The following is a 19,158-nucleotide window of genomic DNA, read 5'->3' as shown; positions in this document are numbered from 1 at the left end:
TGCACTTACATCTTGAAGGAATTTTTGCCTTAGAAGAAGATAGAGCCTTGTTTTTTTTTCATTAACACATGCTATGGTATGGATCTTAAGTGTCCTCCAAAGTTCATGTGGTAGACACTTGGTTGTCAGTATGTTGCTTTTAAGACTGGTAGAATCTTTGGTAGATGGGGCCTGGTGGAAGGTCCTTAGGTCACTGGAGATGTGCCCTCAAAAGGGATAGTGGGACCCTAGTCCCTTCCTCTTTTTTCACTCCCCAGCTGTGAGATAAGTGGTTTTGCTCCTCCATATGCTTCTGCCACAATCTGCCTTACCACAGGCCCAAAGCAACAGGGCCAATTCATCACGGACTGTGACCCATGAAACCATGAACCAAATAAACCTCTATTTTTCTAAATTGGTCATCTTAGGTGGTAGTTATAGTAACAGAAAACTGATTAACAAAACCCATCTACTTCTATACCTTTTTTATTTTTTATTTTTTATTTTTAAGGGATCTCAAAGTAGCTAGGTGTGGTGGCACATGCTTATAATCTCAACTACTTGGGAAGCTGAGGTATAGGAGGATAAAAAGTTCAAGGCCAGTCTCAACAAATTAGCAAGACCCTGTTTCAAAATTAAAAGACTGAGGATATTGCTTAGTAGTGGAGTGCCCCTGGTTCAATCCCCAGTACCACAAAAACAAATAAAAACTCCCACAACAGTTCATGTCCTACTGTACCTCCAGTCATAGACTTTTAATAAATACTTCCATAAATACCAAAAGGGAAAATGATTGTGGATGCATTCTAGGATTGCCAACTGAACCAAAAGTTTATTGCCAAACATGAAAAGACTAGTTAGTGAGAAAACTCGTGCCTCTCATCTCTCTCACTGATGTAACTCAGACAGCATTTGGAATGCATAGAAGAGAACACTCTGTAAGAAAACATTTTATGAAATATGGATCACAGTAGCCATTACATTTTGCTCTTCAAAGGGCCTGATTTCTCACCTTCCTTGGATTAACTATGGAACAGGAATATAGATTAGGCAGTACCATTTGTTCATGGCTAGATAATTTATGCAGACCCTTAACCAACTTTCATTTGACTTTTTATGTTTTTGTTTTAGAAAAATGGGTAATTGTCATATGAATAGTTCTGTTTTTCCAAACACAATTTCACATGATACCTTACCTATTCCTCATTCATCCCTTATCACATCATTTAAATATCACTTGACTTTTTAAATCTTTCCTTTCTGCTTCTTCTCCACCCTCTGACTTTGCTCACTCCTACTCCAAGCAAAAAGAACTATATCCTTGCTCATAATAAAATGACAAGTATTTGCCAAAGGAGTAGAAAAAGAGGGGTTTTTAGGGAAGCAAGATGCTTTAGTCATGAATGACTTCTTGGTTAACCAAAATGGACATGAACTTTTCCACAAGTGGAAGAAATGAAGAACTTTTGTTTCACTAATTTTCACAAATTAAATCTGACTCCAACTTCTCTTGACTCTGGATGAAGAAGAAATCCTCTCAGCCACGTGGGGAAAAGGAAGGGAGCCCAATTCATCCCAAACACTACCTCTAGACTCCTTACAACCCAACCCATTCTTCTAGGATCAAACAAAGGACACAAGTCTTAAGTGGATCAAAACACACTGGAGTACAATATGCATATTTTCTAGTCTGCACTGTCCCTGGAATCCTGGAACTTTGCAAGTTTTACGGGAGCCTTGGGCACAGGAATCTAAGCAGCTGAGAGCAAAGTTATTGGGATATGATTTCCCTAAATGGTCTATCAAGCCATTGTGCCTACATGTCTGTAGCCTCTCCCAGAGTAGAATGAGAGGGTGGTTCTGGGTACCAATCATTTGCAAAACCTATTCTAGTCTTGGGGATTCTTCTCCCAATTTGGTATTTCTGTGCCCCCCTCTTTATATGGCAGTCTTCCCTACTCTGACTCTGTGGGATTCCAGAAACAAAAGGAGGATGCTTGAGGAAACATTTGTTTTAACTCCTCTGTTTCCTTCTCAACAGAAAATATCCTGATGCCAGGGAGCTCAAAACCTTAGAGAAAAATCTGTAGAGGGCAAAACCACATAACTAAATGCCTCCATAAGTTATTTTACCATCAACATAAAGTGTGACCTGGCTTCTTTTTAGCCAGTTTTTCTGAAGTTAATGTAATATCTATGTCATTCAATAAAGAAATGACCCAAGGTCAGCCTGACCTCTTCTTCACTCCAAGGGAATATATCAGCAAACGAGTCATTAAACAAGGCCCATTCTGCCTTTTTCACTTATAGAACTTCATTAAGTTTATCTGAAATGTGCTTGAAAAACAATCTAATTTATCTTGCTCCAAGTAATTTAATTAGAATTCAATTAAATTCAGCAGAATGCATACATCATTTTACATGTTGCACCTTGATTCATTTCATTTGCTATTTTTATTTTAAAGATGCAGCAGGGTTTTTGACCCCCACAGTGTTCTATCCAAAATCATTCATTTCACGAATAAACTAACTGGTCCTTAGGAGCACTAAGGGAAACAAAATGTGTATTCATCATTATGTATGTCACACACATCTAATTTGAATTTCATCTCTTGGGCAATGTGTGCACTGGTAAGATAGGTACTTCGTATCAGCTCATTTTTACTTGCAATAAGGATATTTTTAGCCCCTCCCTTGCTTTTTCATCAGACACAAGCACATAAATGGATCAATAAAGGAAAAGAAATGATATTCAGATTCTATTCAAATAGTTTTCACAGTCGTGGTGAAAATTTTAGGGTATCAAGGGAAGCAAGGAAAGAGTTTAAAATTCTTTTCTTTCAGGATAGTTCAAAAGACTAAATTGTCTGGAAATTGCTTTTCTGTTAAGGAGTAGACATACTGTACTGAATGTTGTCTTGGTGAATACAATCTTAATACAACCTAGTATCAGGAGAATACTAGGTAAGTGCCATTGGTAGGATGTTGATTTCATTCGTTTTCCAGGAAAGCTTAGGACTATCTTTTGAGTAGTTGTTGGCCTTGGTTAGATCAGTAAAGCAGAAATCCTCCCATGCTATATGCTTCTTTGATTGCATAAACAAAGGGGAACAACCATCATTTTTTCTGTACATTTTCTTAATCCCAAATCACTCGTGACTGAGGCATTCACAAGTAGAAAGTAAACCTGGTGTTCTTTGGGTTTACCCATGTACTATAGCTGTCATGATTCCTCAGCATTGACCTCTGTAGCTGTCGTATCAAAGGAGTATTGGTCGTTCCAGGAGCAGTAGTTGAAGGCGAGGAGAGAGGTAGGTAAAAAATACACCTTTCAGGGGGAAAAAATGTTACAGTTTAATTGAAGTATTTATTTTTTAGCTACTTAATTTCCTCTTTAGTGGAACTTTAAAATATTGACCAGGCCATTCTCATTCTTTCATTTGGAAGACAAAATCTGAATATTCTCCTTGGTATTTTGCTACATACTTGATGCCTTTTGTGCCCTTGGACATCTTGCAGATGTCAATGTAGCCTCTACTGGGAGAGATAGGTGAGCTGGCTGCCATATGTCCAAGATCTAAAATGTCCCAAATTTACATATCTTGAATTAGAAGAAAAGGAAAAAGGGTGATTCTTAGTTCAGGCTGTTACAAAAAAAGTACCATGAACAAAGTGACTTATAAACAACAGGAATTGGTTTTTCACAGTTCCGGAAGATGGAAGTCTTGAGATTGAGGTGCTAGCATGATTGAATTTGGTGAGGGGTCATCTTCTTGGTTGTGGACTGCATCCTCATATGGCAGAGAAAGAGCAAAAGCTCTCTTGGGCACCCTGGTATAAGACACTCTTCCTGTTCATAAGGACTATACCCTTAATCGTCTATACCTAATCATCTTCCAAAGGCCCCACCTCCTATGACATCATGTGCTGGGGGTAGGATTTCAACACATGAATTTGTGGGGGAACACACACATTCATTCTGTTGCAAGGTGATTTGTAAATTATCTCAGTTGGAAAATATTTGACTACTTTCCCCACCAGTCTTCAGTGTAAAGGGGCCACTGTAAAAAGACAGACCAGACTATAGCTATGATGAAAGTTAGGAAAATACAGTGCCTTGTCCCATCCTGTTCTGGGCACTGAATTTCACTAAGCCAGGAATGTCAGAGTACATCTCTTTATGTTAACAAATTATTTCACAATGAGCTCATTAGGAAAAAGGTGATCATGGAAGTGATCCTTCAATTTTTTCTTCTTTGCTCTTAAAGTATCAGTGGTTCCCCTACCTGAGGGCCTGGCAGTGGTTTTCAATTCTAACCGTGACCATGACTTCTCCTGTAAGAACAGGCTAATCTATGTTACACAGAACATGAATTTAATGGGAATGCTTATTCAGAATAAATGTATCTATTGTATCCTTGGTTTGTAATCTGCATGACTTTTTTGTTTGGCCTACTGTTCTACCATAATGCTTAGCCTTAGTAGCTTTTTAAAACTACTTAAAACATTTTATACTACATGTACCATCCTGAGTTATCTTTTAATAGAGTCATCAATTTAATTTCAGCATTTTCTTTACCAGCACCTTCCACCATCAGTTTTTAAACATCCTTACATAGCCCAGCTCAGACACATTTTCTCCTGCTGGTCTTTTCTTCTGTTCTCTTCAGTCTTAAAGGCAGTTGAGAACCTTTTGGGATTCCCTTTCTTCCAGTTGCCTTTTTCTCTTTTTAACTCTGAAGTGAAATGGCAGTAATAGAATTTTCTATTGTTGTTAGAATGATCCCTACTGTAAAGTTTCAACAGATCAAATTTCTTCCCAGTCATTATCATATTTAATTATGGTAAATATCTAAATTTTATTCTTACAGGAGACTTTTTCCTATAGAATAAAATTTACATATCCCATGTTGCAAAAATTGGATTTGATGTAATAGTGAGATGTTTTCAAGGTGGTCTGTTAGAAGCACTGAGATGAAATTAGTCCTTTATTGTCATGTCCTTGGAACAGGGCAATTGGAATCATCCTTTGATGCAAAACAAGTAGAAAAAAATGAGTCTAGTCTACTCAGAAGATCCTTTTACTGCTTGAAAGCAAAAGCCAGATATATTTGTCTTCTAAAATAGGGCATGACTTCCCTACTTATTTATCCGTAATTCCCTGTATGTTCTTCCAAGTAAAAGGCATAATTGATGATCTCAGTTGATTATACATTTTTCAAACAGGTTTTAATTGTGTATGGAGAAGTTCAGCACTCAGCGGAATCTAATTTTCTCTACTTCAAAAATACTACACATCATACATAAAAATTGGTAAATATGTAATAAAATAATGAAATTTGACATGGGTTCTTATTTTAAAAGAAAATGAGTCACCAATCAACGTGATACTTTCTTTGTTTTTATTTATTCAATAGATTTCAAAGTTAAGTGCTTGTCATTTGGCCTCAGGGTTCACTAACATAATTCAAAATGCAAAGCTAAAAGCATTTTGTAATGAAAAATGTCATTTAAAATGCACAAAGAAAGAAAATAACAACACAGTCATTCTATAAAGGTTGCCCCCTCTCTGCTCTCCAAGAAGATGTTAGCAAGAGTGAGAACTAGAGTCAGAAGTTCCTATTTAAAACTAAACTCTGTTAGTTTTATAATAGTCATAGTCATGTCATGTAAGACTCCTTAAATATGCCTCATTTATTTTTGCTTTCCTCCCTCAATTTCCAAAGACCAAGTATCCTTTAAATTTCCCTAATTAGGAGATAATTTATTATCCCCTGAGAGGGGATGTGTATACATATACATTCACACACATACACATATATGTGGCTAATATATATATACACATATATTTTTTCTTTTGAATGTATTGCAGCACAGTCTTACAGATTTAAGTAATAAGAGTATTGGTGCTTCCAAGTGTACTGTTATAAGAATTTTAATCTAAGTATCTATCATAAATGAGATATTATAGGAGGCAGTTTATTTACATTGTCTTATTTAATCCTCATGACAACATTCTGAAAATATGTTATTATGCCCAATTTATAGATGAGGAAAATGAATCTCAGTAGTGGAGACAGGATCTGAATGTGGATCTATTCAATTTTAGACTGTGCTCTCATCTTACTACACGATGTTGGTTCATTGGACAAAGATGGCAGTTTTATACCTTCCAAGAAAATGATTAAAAGCTTACCTTTATGTCAGTTGTCTCCAAAGTAGGAGTACATATCCCCAGGATCTAGGGGGAGAGTACTATCTTTGCTGTATGTATGCAGAGAAGAAACTCTGTTTTACATGGAAAAATAGCAAGAAAGTAATTAAGCTTGGCTGAGTTTCAGTGTATCTGATGCAGTTATTTAGTTAGTAAGTCAGATGCCTGAATCTTCTTTAAAAAATAACTGTTTAATTTATCTTTTTAAATTTTTATTTTATTCTTTCCTCCTTCCCTCCATTCTTTCTCTTTCTAATAAAAGTTAATTGAGATATAATTCTTAACTTGCTGTACAATGCATCTACTTAAAATATGCAATTTGGTAGTTTTGAGCATATTAGTATTTAGTATATGTACGTGTGCAACCAACATCACAGTAAATTTTCCAACACTTCCATCAACTTGAAAGGAACATTACACCTGTTAGCTATCATTCTGTCATTCTGACTACCAGCCCTAAGTCACCAACCATCTTCCTCCTATCTTTGTAGATTTGCCTGTCTAAACATTTCTTGTTAAGGTGGTCATATGTGTTCTTTTGTGATGAGTTTCTGTAAATGGTTGTCTCTCTTAAGGTATATGAGATTCTTCAACACAAAGAGGATGTTTTGCTGTCAGAAATAGTTTACATACATGGTCCTGGTTAAAGGGATTAGCAATTGTGTCATTTCAATAAATAAACCTTTCAATCAGAATTGTTGGCTTAAAAAATGATTTCTACATAGAACTGAGAACCAAAGATAATACTAAAATGTACCATAAATAAATTATAAAAACAGCAAATTGAGTTGGGTGTGGTGATGCACACCTGTAATCCCAACAGTTTAGGAAACTGAGGCAGAAGGATCACAAGTTCAAAGCCAGCCTCAGCAACTTAGTGAGACCCTGTCTGAAAAATTTGAAAAATTTTAAAAGGGCTGGAGATATGGCTCAGTGGCTAAGTACCTCTGGGTTCAATCCCTGGTACTTAAAAAACACTAACAACAATAACAAAATCGTTCTATTGAAACATTTCTAACATTTCTTACCAATCTGACTTTTCTTCATCCTTCACATTACAAAGTAAAATAAACAAAATGAAATCCTCATTGTGTGTAACAAAAATATTAACTAAACTTTGTGATTGCCAACAAGACAACTGTAAACATGGTTTCACTTACACTTTTATTACAAATGGTCTGCACTTCAAATATACAGTGTAGCTTAAGATGTTACACAGTGTTAGCAAGGAATTTGAAAATGAACCAGCCATAACATAAATGTAACTTGCAGTTTTGGGGCATTATTTCATTACTTTAAAATTTTTCTATTCGGTGTGATAATAATTGTCTAATTAGCCTCAATTAGTATTTCTTATGAATAACTTGTCAAAATCCTTATACTGCTGGGGGAAAACTCTTTTCTGTCATTGTAAAGATGACTGTAATACACACACACACACACACACACACACACACAAATATGATGACAAACACATTCTTCTGTCAACAAACGTTGAAAGATGCATAAAAGAGCCATGCTGAAGACTGAAAGTACTAGAACTCTGCTGCTTTGCAATGTTGGGATACAAGCGCAGATTCTCCAGCATCTCTGCCAGAGGTGATATGTGATGGAATCAGTGCAGTTAGTGAGGCTATCTCTGCACAAAAAGATACCTGGTTTTTCAATCTTGCCTCTTATTTTTTTCTTTTTTTTTTTTTTCATTTTTACAGACTGCATTTTGATTTTTTTTCTTTTTAAATGTTTTTATTTTTATTTTTACAGGAATCCTCTTGCCTCTTACTGAAACTTTTTTCACCATAATAAAATCATAATGAACTTTGGGACATGATTACTGGTGCTTACTTGATGTCCCTTACCCAGAAATGCCAAAGAATAATCCCTAGTGAATTAAAACTCCACCTTGCTCTTTAAAATCCTCTGCCACTGACCTGTATATACCCATCTCATCTATTATGATTTCTTACTGAACAGCCAAGTGTGATTCCATGTCTCTCTGCATTCCTTTCCCTGCAATGGTATGCCAAACTACACCTCTACCACTAGTTTAAAAAGAGCTACCCAAAGCTATGTTCTCCAAGAAACTCTTCCAGATTTGCTTTGCCCAATTTTAGACTAAAATTGTCCCAATAACTTCTAGCACTTTTATATAGATTTACTTGAATACATAGGTATTTTTACATTCTCTATTTAGATAGTTTCACTTATTTATGTTCTCTGTCCCTCTGAGCTTTTTGGAGGCAGAGTATGTAATCTTTTCTCTCAACCTGCACCCAGCAGGCCTTGGCAAAAGCTCCTGACTGGTCTATTTCTCTGTGGATAATCCCCAAACCCACATAGTTACACATAATATATAGACATTCCCAATAACCCAGCTACCAAAAAACTTAATCAAATATAGTTTGTTTGTTTTTTTTTTTTTAAGATTGAAGATACAAATTTCAAGAATTGGTGTGGACATACTACTGTAACTATGGAGTAGAAGAAAATATAAAGCTCACTGTTTAAGCCTGAGTTCCCCAGACAGACAGATGAATGTGTGCAGCTACTTTATTAAGGGGTGCTATTCTAGGGAGCAGGAGTAGGGAAGGGAAGGAGGGAGGCACAGTACAAGGGCAGAGTATACCACTGAGAGCCTTCAGAGGCAGGACTATCTTCAGAGAACCTGTATAAATGACTGTATGTCAGTACAGTTTGCCTGGGTGAAGAAGAAGGAAGAAGCTGTTGCTCTGCTAGAGTTTCCTATTGTTCAAGGACAAAAATTGAACACCAAGCAGGTATCCATGAGGTCTGGCCCTCAGCCTCAACTGGCAGTCCCCTGGGTAGAAGGTGCAAGGTATAGAGCATGGTCTGAGGCACAGGGTCACTAACTTGTGCCCACATAAAGTTGTCTATGCAGAGATGTTATGACAGCTGCTAAGTAAATTGGAGCAAGTGGGCAGGGACCCTAGAGATAGGTGAGACCAAAAGATTTGGAGGGGAGTGTAAGAGGTGTCATATACACACATACCGGTCATAACATTCTCATTTACATGAAGAACTCCAAGTCTGTGGAAGACACCCAACCCTTGTGAGACACCTAAGATCATGGAGCTTAATTAGTGGAACTCACAGGGCCATGGGCTTCCAACATCCCATTCAGTGCCTTTTCACTCTTCTGTGCTACTTCTCTGGACATAAAACACAACTGTGAGCATTTGTGATTCATCTCCTCACACTGGAGTTCAAATATCTCCTATATACATTACTTCATAGACCTAGTGGCATCTTATTCAGAGGGTTTCCTTGTGGCTTGGTTTATTCTACTTGAGGAGAAGAGCAAAACAAAACGGATGCCACAAAGAAGAGATTTAATTCTGTGAGTACCAAACCTGAGGGAAAGAAATCCCAATTAATGTTAAGCCTCTGGAGGTATGTATTTGCTTCTTACCTAATAATCTTCTTACATAGAAGTCTAATTAATGCTTGAATGCAATAAAAACCTTTCAGCAAACAGCTTCTAGAAGTCAAGGGCCTAACTTCTGCAAACAAGAATCTTGTCAGAGAACATAGTAAAGGACGTTTCTCTCACACTCAAGTAGTAACGTTTTTTTACCATAGCAGGACACTCAGGTGTTGTTTATGTATGCGTATCTGAATTCAGTGCTGACTCAGATCTGACATGACTTGCCTAAGAATCATTAGCAGAATGAAGATGCCTCCACAGATATGTTGATTTGCTCTACTTCAGGATGATAACATGATTTTCTTCACTCTCGTGGCCAAGAATTATAGAGCAATATGATTACATAACACTATGTTGAAATTCTTCGTACCTTTTAAAAGAATAGATTCTTATAACTAAGAGAAAAAAGCAGGATACAATTTATGCTTTATTTGTAATCTTATTATTTTGAATATTTAATTTGTAACACAAATTTATTCTCAAAATTTTGAAGTCTGTTTCTTTAACAGAACAAAGTGCTGGTGATAATGGTTATGTCAGTCTTTATGAATACGAGCTCTATTATAGCAGGTATTCAGCTTCTAGCAGCACTATTTTTCCTGAGACTCATGCATTTTTCATTGTCTAGTCCTTCTGAATTTAAAGTGGATAAGATATCCTTTTAAATGCATAAACAAAGAAGATGAAAATGTGTATCATAACCTCCTCTCCATTTCTGCTACTAAAATTATAGGAACTATGTATCTTATGTTAGAATGCATCTGGTGTGCTATTCTATATACTACATGAATAACCAACAGCTTGCTGTGCAAAATTTCACCCTGCACCATATTTAGCATCATTTTTGCAAGATAGCACCTTACCAGGCTTGTTCAAAATGCACCAGAAAATATTAATCTCAGTGTCTAACTGGCAGATGGAATACAGTGAAAACAAGGTTGTTTTTGTCTTTCAGTACTAGTAGTTTTCAAGATAAGGTAAGCAGCCATCTTTCAAATCTCCCAAGACTTTGCCATTTTCATTTATGGATATTTGTTCATTCTTAAATTCATCCCTTCAATCATTCATTCTGTATTTGTTGAGCACCTATTTCTTTTCTGTCATACAGTTCTCAAGGTCTTGGAATCCAGAAATCAGTAAAATCCATCCTTTTATTTTCAAGAATGCATGAGCTATACAGTCTGGTGAGTGAGCGCCAGTAGATCCAGAGACATAACAGATGAGGACACTGAACTCAGCCTTGGGGAACAGGTAGTGGCCAACTGGAGGCATTCTGGACAAGATGGATGAGGAGTTAGGTAAGGGGACCACAGATCAACTATAGTGGTTACCTAAGGGAAAAACCTGTTAGTAGGGATACAATGAAAGTAAATGTACTAAAAGATTCTAAGACACAGAAAGAGATTAGGAAGAACATCTCTGTGCAAATACCATCATATGGATTTGTCCTGTGCAAGCTAATAGGACCAAAGAGAATGAGATGGGGCAAGATGACAAGGCAGGGGGCATAGCTGGCAGAGTGTCAACATTTACATATTTAATTATTAATGTATTTATTGATATATTTTATTTTGATGACTCTAGTAACCAGCTTGGATGTGCAGGTTGCAGTGGATATGATATCTAGCTCTCTTCAATCAAGAAAGGACTCACTCATGAACTAATCTGATAAAGGTTCCTTCTATTCCTTCCTGTTCTACATGTCATGTTCATTAGCATGACTGATGAAACCATAATTTGCATTCTCTATCAGTTCACACCAGCAGCAGCTGAATGAGGTGGCCACTAATTATAAGCAGAAATTGAAATTGAATACAGCAGATTTGCTGTTTTGTTTGGCAAAAGAAACAAGGCTTGTGTTGACCTCCTATTGAAAGATGCACATGACAGATATCTTGGTGGGAGAGTTTTCATCAGAGTGTCAGCCTTTTTTTTTTTTAATTTTTATCTTTACCTTCTCCAAAATATCCTGGAAATTATCCAGTTAGGTTAGTTTGAAGCTCTGTGCATCTCTGAGAACAAAGAATAATTTTTGGCAACTTAATGATGGTATAACATAGCATAAAGAAGTTGAGATTTAGAACCATATTACCTACTTTTCACCTAAACTTTTCCCAGTGTGGTCAGTGTAAGTAGAGTAGCTCTGTGACCTTGGGATGGCTGCTTAACCTCTCTGAGCATCATTTACTTATCTATAAAATAGAACAATAATGGTATCTGCCTTGTAAGATTTTTCTAAATATGAAATAAGTAAATTAACCCCAGAATTTGGCACATAATAGGAACTTATTAACATGAATTATTATTGTTATTTCACTTCAACTAGCCTAAATTTTTTACTAAGTTATTTAGGAACCCTGTTCCATAATTTGGAATGTATCACTCCCCAAGGATAAGAATTGTGTCTAACTCATCTTCACATGTGTAGTGTATGGTATACAGAAGGCTATTTCTAGGTATGTTGGCACATATACACAAGACTAAAAAATTTTACATAAATAATCTGTAATTCTATGTAACTTGATTTTGTTCAGGAAAGGCACAGGAAACTTCCCAGGTTTTGAATACTGTGGTTGTAATTTGAAGAACCATAGAACTATCAGATCTACAGATCTAGCTGTGGCCTCCTCTGCTTCTCCCAAGGGAACATAGTTCAGCAGGGTTTGCTCCGGGGGACATCAGGAGCCACTCTCTTGTATGCCAGCTGTCACTATACCCATTTATCTTCCACTTAAGGAAGTAGGTTATTAGACAAATAATCAAGAGTAACTCAATGATAGGATAATCACAAGTATACTGTAAATTAATGTTTAAGTCATTTTAAACATTCTTATTTAAACTATCATGAAGAGTGTTGTGTTTCATGGTAACTGGATCCTACTTCAAAGGGCTCTTTGAAGAATTTGAATTCTTCAAAGTCAACACCTTTTATTTCTCAGAAACTTTCTATTCACTCAGTCACCCCTCATAATCTCTTCCATGAACCTTTCTAGTCCCTCGGTTTCCATAACATCAATATTATAGAGGTTGGCAGTTACTACCAATCATCCCTTGCCAGTCCTCAATCTCTCTCACCCCCAAGCAACATTCGGTATGACAACTATTTCCTCCATGAGTGTCTGGCCCCTGGTTTTCTTAATACCAGGAACTACCCCTGACTTTCATTCACTTCTGACCCCAGTGTTTATAATCCTTCCTCTACTTGTCCAACCCTTGGAATCCCAGGGTTTTCCCAAAGTCATCTTATTTCCTCTGACTCTCTCTTCTTTGATGATATTGTCCATTTCCAGTACTTAAGCTACCACTTTCATAATATATGTGTACGTGTTATCTCCTGATGACCTCCCTATCCAACCATGATCCCATGTTTCTATACTACTGGATCATTTGGAAGTTCATCTTAGCAGCTCAAAATCAATGTACCTAAGATATTTATTGTATTTTCACTAAAACAAATTCCTTATCATGATTTTTGTCTGGATATTTCTTTTAGATTTAACCTTGAGTTAATTCTGCTCTTTACCTTTTTTAAATTTATTTTGATTCATTGTAAACAAATGGGTAAAACATATTTCTCTGATTGTACATGAAGTAGAGTCATATCATTTGTGTAATCATACATGTACACAGGGTGATGTTTGTCTCAATCTGTTATTTTTTCCCTTCCCCCTGCCCCTCCCACCACTCATTCCTCTATACAATCCATCCTTTCTCCTTACCTTTTTTGAATCACCCTTTCATTCTGTGAACTATTCAGTGTTGCTACATCTATCTCTGCAATGTCTATGAATCCTTCCATGTTCTACTTTCTCTGAACAAACTAGATTGCCTGTCTGTAGATATGTTGAAGAAACATTGTATAAGTGTCACAGTCTAGCAAAGGCGAAAGAAATGTCAAAGCAATAATTACAATGCAATGAGATAGAATAAAGGAGATACCTGCCAGGGACCAGGATAGTTTTCTCTTAGAAGGTAAAAGATGGGCAAAGTCCTGAAAAGATGAATAGGAGTCAGACTGGCAAAGGCAAGATAATATTCTGCAAATATATCATAGACAACGGGATATAAGCAAAGATCATGACTCTTTGTTGAAGTGCAAATAGCTCCCAAAGGCTGGAAACTCTGGCATCATGAAAGAATCATGTGGGTTGAGGGAAGCACGAGGCAAAGCTGCAGATGTAGTTGAAGTAGAAGAGAAGATTTAATTGTATAGCCATTGTATACCATTGTAAAACTCTGTGCCATAAAATAGCATCATTTATGTTTTCTTACAATTATCCAACTGAGCAGCAATCTCTGAGGATGGTTCATCTGTGCTGCCTGTGGGTGGCACAGGATGACATGACTTGACTAGAGCATGAAGATCTCAGACCCTCCCTCTCATGTTTTTCACATCAGACTTCTTTGCTTGGAAAACTAATTCAAAGAAGAGAAAACATGGAAGCTGCAGAGCTTCTTAATTCTTATGTTTGGAACTCACATGGCATTCCTCATGTACAATAGGCCTTGTGGAACGCTGCTTTCTATAGGGAAATGTAGGATTTAAAGCTGCAGACTGTGTTTTAAACATGTTTAAAACTATGTCTTTAACCCCTTTATGGAATTTGAATTTAGGGGCCAGTACCTGGAATAGGTTCACCTTAGAAGTGCCCTCCAGGGGACCATGAGACTTGCTATGATTTTTTCCTCCCTATGATAGCAAATGGAATGAATAAGTATGTCTGATGCTTTCTGTTTTAAATCAAAATACAAAGTACTGCTCAAGACTCTGTGTTCCAGAAAAATGGATTCGTATCCTCCATGAGGGGAAAAAATTGAAAAACCACAAATCTTCTGCCTAAGGCCATTTTGTTTCAAAGTATTAGTGCTTGCTTATTTTATATTGCTCTTTTGATACATACACCAGGAAAGTTAGATGAAACTTTCAGTGAGGACAGGAGTCTGCTTTGTATTTCCAGAGGTTTTTCTTGTATTGGAGCATACAGGTGTATGTCATCATAAAGCTTGAGTGGGCATTTCACTTCCATGCAAAGTGAACACTTTGACTCTTGCCTTTGTTTGCACTACAGTGGTCCGAGGGGCAGAGCCTATGAAAAAGGCACAGAAAATATTTGCATGATTCGAAAGGTTTTATTACACCACCACAGTACTGAATCTCCTTCATGATTAACAGTTTTAATATAAAGGCAATTGCAATGTGAGCAGAGGCCTATGTGTACTAAAGCTTCCTAGAAAAATTTAAGATCCCAAGTTTAGGAATGAACTGGAAGTTTAGGGGCTCATGTAGCTGTTTTACTTAAGTGTTTCTGGATCCAGGACTTTATAAAGAAAAGTGTGTATGGACCTGAGGATGAAGCTGAACTGTGTTCACTTCTGGTCAGTGTTGAGGTTCTCTCTCAGTGTCACTAAACACTTGTTACACTATGGTGGGCATCAAGATGATGTTCATTTTCCTCTACAGTCACCAGAGTGCAGTGGCTAGAATCCAGATTCCTGAGAGGGCATTCGATCTCACATCTGGTTTTGCCATTTCCTACTTTCATGATATGAGCAAATTCCTTAGCCAATTTAAGTTTTGGTTTCTACTGCCATAAAGTCTCAACGATAATTGAGACCAATGATTATTGATAACTTCTTCATAGGATTGGTGTCCTGGATTAAAAGAAATCATTTATTGCCCTTAATCTAGTTCATGGTATGAGTAACCAAAAAATTTTAACTGCTATTATCAGAAATAAACTTCCTCCTGATCTTTGCTGTGTTATCTCTTTCTCAGGGAGATGTTAATCTCTGTGGCTCTGGGTCAAGTGTTATCTCTTCTTATTTGTGGAATTGGCTTGACCAGCAAGTACCTGTCAGAAGATTTCCATGCCAATACACCAGTCTTCCAGAGTTTCCTCAATTACATACTTCTCTTCTTGGTCTATACCACCACCCTAGCCGTCAGACAAGGTAAGCTCCTCAAATCGCCAGGAATATGGCTTTTCCGTCCACCTAGAAGAATGTGAGCCATGGCTGGATAACTTTTAGTCACTTATGGCATCAGTAAGACAATTCAAATACCCCAAATCTCATTGTTCTATTTTGCAGTAATACTGTAAGTGCAATGAATGAATAAATCACAAAGAAGCATTAGTTGTGTGAATTCAGCAGGAAGTAGCAAATGCAGTATAGGCAGAAATGTGTAGTTGCTCACTATTTGAATTCCTGTTAACATTCCCTGTACCTTAACATTTCCCTGGAATCAGAATCAGGCCCCATTAAGATCTCCTAATAATGCTAATCCTAAGGTAGCCAAGAAAAGTGCAGACAACTACAGTTCTTTGGGAAAGTGACATAAGAAAGATATAAATAGTAAATACACACAAGTGTAATAATAACACAGGGGAGAAAAAAGAAGAGAAACCTACCACTAATGGTCAGGCAAGTTGGTAAGTTATTTTACACTAAAAATAGTTAAAGTAATAAAACAAATCTATGAATCAATGCAAGAAAAAGTTGTACTTAAAAAAAAAAAACATTGCAAGAAAAAAAAAGAACAGTTGCAATTGAAAATCCTGAGGAATGTCCTTCTCCAATAATAGCCAATGAATAAGAAATATGCATAGAAAAGTAAACATTAATATGTTTTAAAGATAATTGAGTACTTTGGGACACATGTATATCTGTATATATCAGTTCTAATAGTCAATGATTCTTTTTTTTTTTTTTTTTTAGCAGATTAATAGATTCTTTTAATAAAAAATAATAAGTAAATAAATTTTAAATTTTTGTTCTTTTTTTTTTTTTTATTGTGAACAAATGGGATACATGTTCTTTCTCTGTTGTACATAGAGTAAAGGCATACCATTTGTGTAATCATACGTTTACATAGGGTGATGTTGGTTGATTCATTCTGTTATTTTTTTCCCCTTCCCCCCCCCCCCCCCCCCCCCCTTTTTCCCTCTATACAGTCCTTCCTTCCCCATTCTTGCCCCCCTCCCTAAACCCTCACTCTAACCCTAAAACTAACCCCTCCCACACCCCATTATGTATCATCATCCACTTATCAGCGAGATCATTCTTCCTTTGGTTTTTGAGATTGGCTTATCTCATTTAGCATGATATTCTCCAATTTCGTCCATTTGCTTGCAAATGCCATAATTTTATCATTCTTTATGGCTGAGTAATATTCCATTGTATATATATGCCACAGTTTCTTTATCCATTCATCAACTGAAGGGCATCTAGGTTGGTTCCACAATCTGGCTATGGTGAATTGAGCAGCAATGAACATTGATGTGGCTGTATCTCTGTAGTATGCTGATTTTAAGTCCTTTGGGTATAGGCCAAGGAGTGGGATAGCTGGGTCAAATGGTAGTTCCATTCCAAGTTTTTTAAGGAATCTCCATACTGCCTTCCAGAGTGGTTGCACTAATTTGCAGCCCCACCAGCAATGTATGAGTGTACCTTTTCCCCACATCCTCGCCAACACCTGTTGTTGCTTGTGTTCTTGATAATCGCCATTCTGATTGGGGTGAGATGGAATCTTAGGGTGGTTTTGATTTGCATTTCTTTTATTACTAGAGATGTTGAACATTTTTCCATATGTTTGTTGATTGTTTGTAGGTCTTCTTCTGTGAAGTGTCTGTTCATTTCCTTAGACCATTGTCGATTGGATTATTTGTAGTCTTGGTGTTGAGTTTTTTGAGTTCTTTATAGATTCTGGAGATTAGTGCTCTATCTGAAGTATGATTGGCAAAGATTTTCTCCCACTCTGTAGGCTCTTTCTTCACATTGCTGATAGTTTCCTTTGCTGAGAGAAAGCTTTTTAGTTTGAATCTATCCCAGTTGTTGATTCTTACTTTTATTTCTTGTGCTATGGGAGTCCTGTTGAGAAAGTCTGGTCCTAAGCCGACATGTTGAAGATCTGGACCTACATTTTCTTCTATAAGATGCAGGGTCTCTGGTCTGATTCCGAGGTCCTTAATCCATTTTGAGTTTAGTTTTGTGCACGGTGAGAGATATGGGTTTATTTTCATTTTGTTGCATATGGATTTCCAATTTTCCCAGCACCATTTATTGAAGAGGCTATCTTTTCTCCATTGCATATTTTTGGCCCCTTTGTCTAGTATGAGGAAATTATATTTGTTTGGGTTTGTGTCCGTGTCCTCTATTCTGTACCATTGATCTACCTGTCTATTTTGGTACCAATACCATGCCGTTTTGTTACTATTGCTTTGTAGTAAAGTTGAAGTTCAGGTATTGCAATACCCCCTGCTTCATTTTTCCTGCGAAGGATTGCTTTAGCAATTCTGGGTTTCTTATTCTTCCAGATGAATTTCATAATTGCTTGCTCTATTTCTGCAAGGTACATCATTGGGATTTTAATTGGAATTGCATTGAATCTGTATAGCACTTTTGGTAGTATGGCCATTTTGACAATATTAATTCTGCCTATCCAGGAACATGGGAGATCTTTCCATCTTCTAAGGTGTTCTTTAATTTCTTTCTTTAGTGTTCTGTAGTTCTCATTGTAGAGGTCTTTCACCTCTTTTGTGAGATTGATTCCCAAGTATTTTATTTTTTTTGAGGCTATTGTGAATGGAGTAGTTTTCCTAACTTCTCTTTCTGAAGATTCATCACTTATGTATAAAAATGCATTGGATTTATGAGCATTGATCTTGTATCCTGCTACTTTACTGAATTCACTTATGAGTTCTAAGAGTTTCTGGTGGAATTTCCTGGTTCCTCTAAGTATATAATCATATCATCAGCAAATAGGGATAGTTTGAGTTCTTCTCTTCCAATTCGTATCCCTTTAATTTCTTTGGTCTGTCTAATTGCTCTGGCTAGAGTTTCAAGGACGATATTGAATAGGAGTGGTGAGAGAGGGCATCCCTGCCTTGTTCCAGATTTTAGGGGGAATGCTTTCAGTTTTTCACCATTAAGAATAATATTAGCCATGGGCTTAGCACAGATGGCCTTTACAATGTTAAGGAACGTTCCCACTATCCCTATTTTTCTAGTGTTTGAGCATGAAGGGGTGCTGTATTTTATCAAATGCTTTTTCTGCATCTATTGAAATAATCATGTGATTCTTGACTTTAAGTCTGTTGATATGGTGAATTACATTTATTGATTTCCTGATGTTGAACCAACCTTGCATCCCTGGGATGAAACCCACTTGATCATGATGCACTATCTTTTTAATACATTTTTGTATGCGATTTGCTAAAATTTGTTGAGAATTTTTGCGTCGATGTTCATTAAGGAAATTGGTCTGAAATTTCTTTCCTCGATGTGTCTCTGTCTGGTTTAGGTATCAGGGTGATATTGGCTTCGTAGAATGAGTTTGGGAGGGTTCCCTCCTCTTCTATTTCATGGAATACTTTGAAAAGTATTGGAATGAGCTCTTCTTTAAAGGTTTTGTAGAACTCGGCTGAGAACCCATCTGGTCCTGGACTTTTCTTTGTTGGTAGGCTTTTGATGACTTCTTCTATTTCATTACTTGAAATTGGTCTATTTAAATTGTGCATGT

At 36.8% G+C, this 19,158-nt stretch overlaps 1 protein-coding gene across 2 annotated transcripts in view; it reads left to right on the top strand.

Annotated features, from left to right (window-relative positions):
- Slc35f1 (solute carrier family 35 member F1) overlaps positions 1-19,158 on the top strand; it is a 527,643-nt gene that overhangs the window by 215,858 nt on the left and 292,627 nt on the right. For both annotated transcript variants that reach the window (XM_047559604.1, XM_047559603.1), the window contains exon 2: positions 15,415-15,590. In XM_047559604.1, coding sequence (XP_047415560.1) covers positions 15,415-15,590 — 176 coding nt within the window. The remainder of the gene's footprint in view (positions 1-15,414; positions 15,591-19,158) is intronic.

This window comes from Sciurus carolinensis, chromosome 7 (assembly GCF_902686445.1).
Source record: "Sciurus carolinensis chromosome 7, mSciCar1.2, whole genome shotgun sequence".
Classification (NCBI taxonomy): domain Eukaryota; kingdom Metazoa; phylum Chordata; class Mammalia; order Rodentia; family Sciuridae; genus Sciurus; species Sciurus carolinensis.
The sequence above is the reverse complement of the archived record's forward strand: the minus strand, read 5'-3'. Positions and strand labels throughout refer to the sequence as shown.